This window comes from Solanum verrucosum, unplaced genomic scaffold (assembly GCF_900185275.1).
Source record: "Solanum verrucosum unplaced genomic scaffold, falcon-dt-bn FXZP01000049.1, whole genome shotgun sequence".
NCBI lineage: Eukaryota > Viridiplantae > Streptophyta > Magnoliopsida > Solanales > Solanaceae > Solanum > Solanum verrucosum.
Window position 1 is genome coordinate 7,806,458 of NW_026020221.1, and position 3,636 is coordinate 7,810,093.

At 36.1% G+C, this 3,636-nt stretch overlaps 1 protein-coding gene across 1 annotated transcript; it reads left to right on the plus strand.

Moving 5' to 3' along the window:
• Window positions 1–309: 309 nt before the first annotated feature.
• On the plus strand, window positions 310–1,619 carry LOC125831478 (serine/threonine-protein kinase BLUS1-like). Its single transcript, XM_049510660.1, has 2 exons — window positions 310–1,014; window positions 1,101–1,619. Exons 1-2 carry the CDS (start codon window positions 310–312, stop codon window positions 1,617–1,619), a joined length of 1,224 nt encoding a protein of 407 aa, XP_049366617.1.
• Window positions 1,620–3,636: the final 2,017 nt, after the last annotated feature.

Consider the following 3,636-nt stretch of genomic DNA (forward strand, 5'->3'; position numbering starts at 1 on the left):
GAGCTCTATAAGATGCGAATTCGGAATCGGTGGACTCCAATACGAGTATCAAACATCCAGATGAGTATCCGTTTTATTGATCTATTCAGCACAATAATTTACTTATTTGATAATTACTTAAAAAATATTATAAGTGATAATGTGCGCCATGGTAATTAAAAAAAAAAAAAAGAGAAATGAAAACAGAAAACTGGAAAATGGTTAGGTGCGCGCCATTTGTAACGGCTTTTTGGCCCCAATTTGTTTTACTCTGTAAACTTCCCTCTTCTTCATCTTCTTCATCAAGAAAAAAAAACTCCCTCAGAAAAAATGGCTGCATGCCGCTGCGTTCCCCATTTCATACCCCAATTCACCTACCATCCTCGACCCGGAAATGTCTTCATCGAACAAAACACTGGCACTAAGTACGTTCTCCTAGAAATAATCGGAATTAATTACGTCCAACTGCTGCATACTCACAACCACAATACTTTCGATCTCATTTACAAAGCTTGTTACTACACATACGATTGGATCCACAACGACAGTTTACTCCCTTCCGGTTACGCCACTGTCAAGTTCATCCGACCCTCACAAGATGTCCCCCGGAGCATAGAGGCAGGACAATCAATCCACAATTCGAACATTATTAACGTCGAAAAATGGGTTATTCAGAAATTCCAAGGAGGATACTGTGTTGCATTGCCTTATATGTCAGAAGGATCGCTCCGTTACATTCTGTCAACTCGATTTAACAACGGATTACCGGAGGATTGTATTGCTATTGCTCTTAAACAAGCGCTTCTGGGTTTGTTTGATCTTCATGATTTGGGTCTGATTCATAAGTGTTTCAGTGCTGGGAATATCTATGTTAATTTCAAACAGACACCTATTTCGAAAGTTGAAATCAAATTGGGATTTGGAGCAACGATTTACGATTCAGAGTTTGAGTCTCCTCTTTCTGTTAGTCACGGAACAGAACTTGGCGTTGACTCAACTGTTACCATTCTACCAAAAGATCCTGCTGGACATCCGGTAATAAACAATTTGTTAGTTAAATTAAGGTGTGGAAATTGTGTTATTAGTCCATAATTTTACTTGTGTTTATGAATTTTCAACAGAATCTAGAACTACGCGAGTTGTACAAATGGGCTGCTGCGCCGGAGGTGTTCCGTTCACTAAGTCAAGCTCAACCATCTCAATCTCTATATGATGATGCCTGCACTGTTCATTCCGATATCTGGTTAGTCGGTGTAGCATCATTGGAATTAGCGTATGGAAATTTAAGAATAAGCAATCGCGAAGAATTTGAGGCAATGATCAAGAAGATAAAGAGGTTGAGGAGATTGCCAGATAAGTTGGAAGATCTGCTTGAGGAGATCAATGTAGAAGAAGGGAAAGGGAGAGGGAAAATGAAGAAAGCTGTGGTATATTTTAACGACAAGCTGAAGTATGTGAAAGGTAAAAGAAAGTTTTCGAAAGAGTTTGAGGAGTTGGTGTTGGATTGTCTTTCTAGCAAAGAATCAAAGAGGCCATCAGTTGGAGATCTACTGCAGAGACCATTTTTTCGGTATGCTAAGAACTTACAATGGTTTCAACGCCGCGTGTTGTATGCTAAGAATCCAATGCCTTATTGCTGATGTCTGATGATGTTACAGTACCAGAAAAAGGGCATATTGTTACATAGAAATGTCATACTGTGGTAGTTCATGTTTTCAGACACTTTATTGCTGCAAAGGGAATTACATTTCTTCTGTTGGCTCTCTATTATAATTATATTAGAATTGTAGTATCAATTTAGTGTGTGAAGTTGCTTATTAATAGTTGAATATTGTGCAATCAATAAGTAAAAAATTAAAGTATGAGTAAAGAAGCTCTGTATATGAAGCTTCTATGCTTCAATGTTATCGTAAACTTCAAGCAACAAAATCTTTTTCTTTCGCTTCCTTGCAATGACACCACCAATCAGATCAAGTAGCAAAGGAAGCCCTGCACACTTTCAGGCTATTTCTTCTCCAACGACGAATAGTTCATCAAGGCAACATTCTTTTCCGAATACCCTTTTCCCTAATAAATCGCAACTTTCTTCTGGTGTGAGCAATCAAAGATAAAGAGTACCAAGTTAACAACACTCCATGGGTAGTGTTTTCTTTCCTTCAAAAGCTGAAGAAGAAGCTTGCAAAGTTAACAGCACTCCATGGTTAGCGACTCAAGAACTAGTGAAGATAAGGACTTATAGCCTGCCCCTAAAATCGATTCGGAAAACACGTGGCACAAGTACCCCTAGACTATGACCGAAATCTCAGAGACACACCTTAACTAAATTAAGGTCCTATTACCCCTGAACTTATTGTTTTTGTAATTTTGTACACCTTTTGTCTTACGTGGCACGCTCCGTGACTCCACACAATTGAGGCGCGTGGGAGATATTTGGATGTCACGTAAGTCAAAAAGGTGCCCAAAATTACAAATAAGTTCAGGGGGTAATAGGACTTTAGTTTAGTTAAGGCGTGTCTCTGAAATTTCGGTCATAGTCTAGAAGGGTACTTGTACCTTTTCCCGGAAGAATAATGAGTGAAATGAAAAGTTGGAGGTTATATGTGTTATAAGAGAAATAAAAAACCCCTTCATATTGAAAAGTTATAGGATTTTTTCTTTGACTTTGTAGGCCATACACCTAAAGTTGTCCTGGTGCGTGTTGTCCACCAAAATAAATACTCTATCCGTCCCATTTTATGTGATACTTTTTGAATTTCGAGATTCAAACAAGTCTATTTTTTATTATAAGTTTTTCATAGATGGTAATCTATTCGCTTAATTCAACATAATAGATGAGAAAAATATGACATGATAAATAATTGTGCACCAAAAATAAATATATACTTTGTTGCTAATACACATGTCATTTTGATATATAAATAGGCAGTATATAATTTGCTAAAGTTGAGAAACGAGTTTCCAGAAGAAAAAGATATATAATGAAGAAAATCTTTTTCATTTGCTCTTCATTAATTTCTGATGAAGAAGAAGTAATAGACCTAATAGAGACAGGTCCTCCCCTCATATTCGATCCGAATAACCCATGGATAACTTATTGATTCTATATTTATTTTCTATCTATAATCTATATGAACAAAGTCTTACGAATGATGCGTATATTGTTTTTTTTTTCTATTTTTTTGTTTGTTTGCTTTTTCTCTATTAGACTTCACCAATCTAATTTTTATGAATTTTTTTATCATTAGCGTTAGTCTGTATTGATATTTGTCTCAAATTAGTCATTTGTGACTTTATTGGAAGTGTGTTAACTACTAAACAAAGTTTAAAAATTACCGATAATAGCTTCAACGGAATTGATTTACTGATGGTAACTTCAAAGGAATTGATTTTAAACATTACAATGTGCCCCTCATTTGGTGTTTCTTGACGCACATTAAAAAAAATTACTCACTTCACAGGATATGCATAAAAAATTTAGGCATAATTCATATATTGGACCCTAAACTTGGCTTCAAATTTTAATTTTGACCTCCAACTTTCATAGTGCACAAACAGACACTTTAACTATCCAACCTGTTAATAAATAAACACGCGAATCCTACTTGGCAAAACACGTGATGTGCACGTATTCTGCGCGAGTTAGCAGTAATTTTTGAG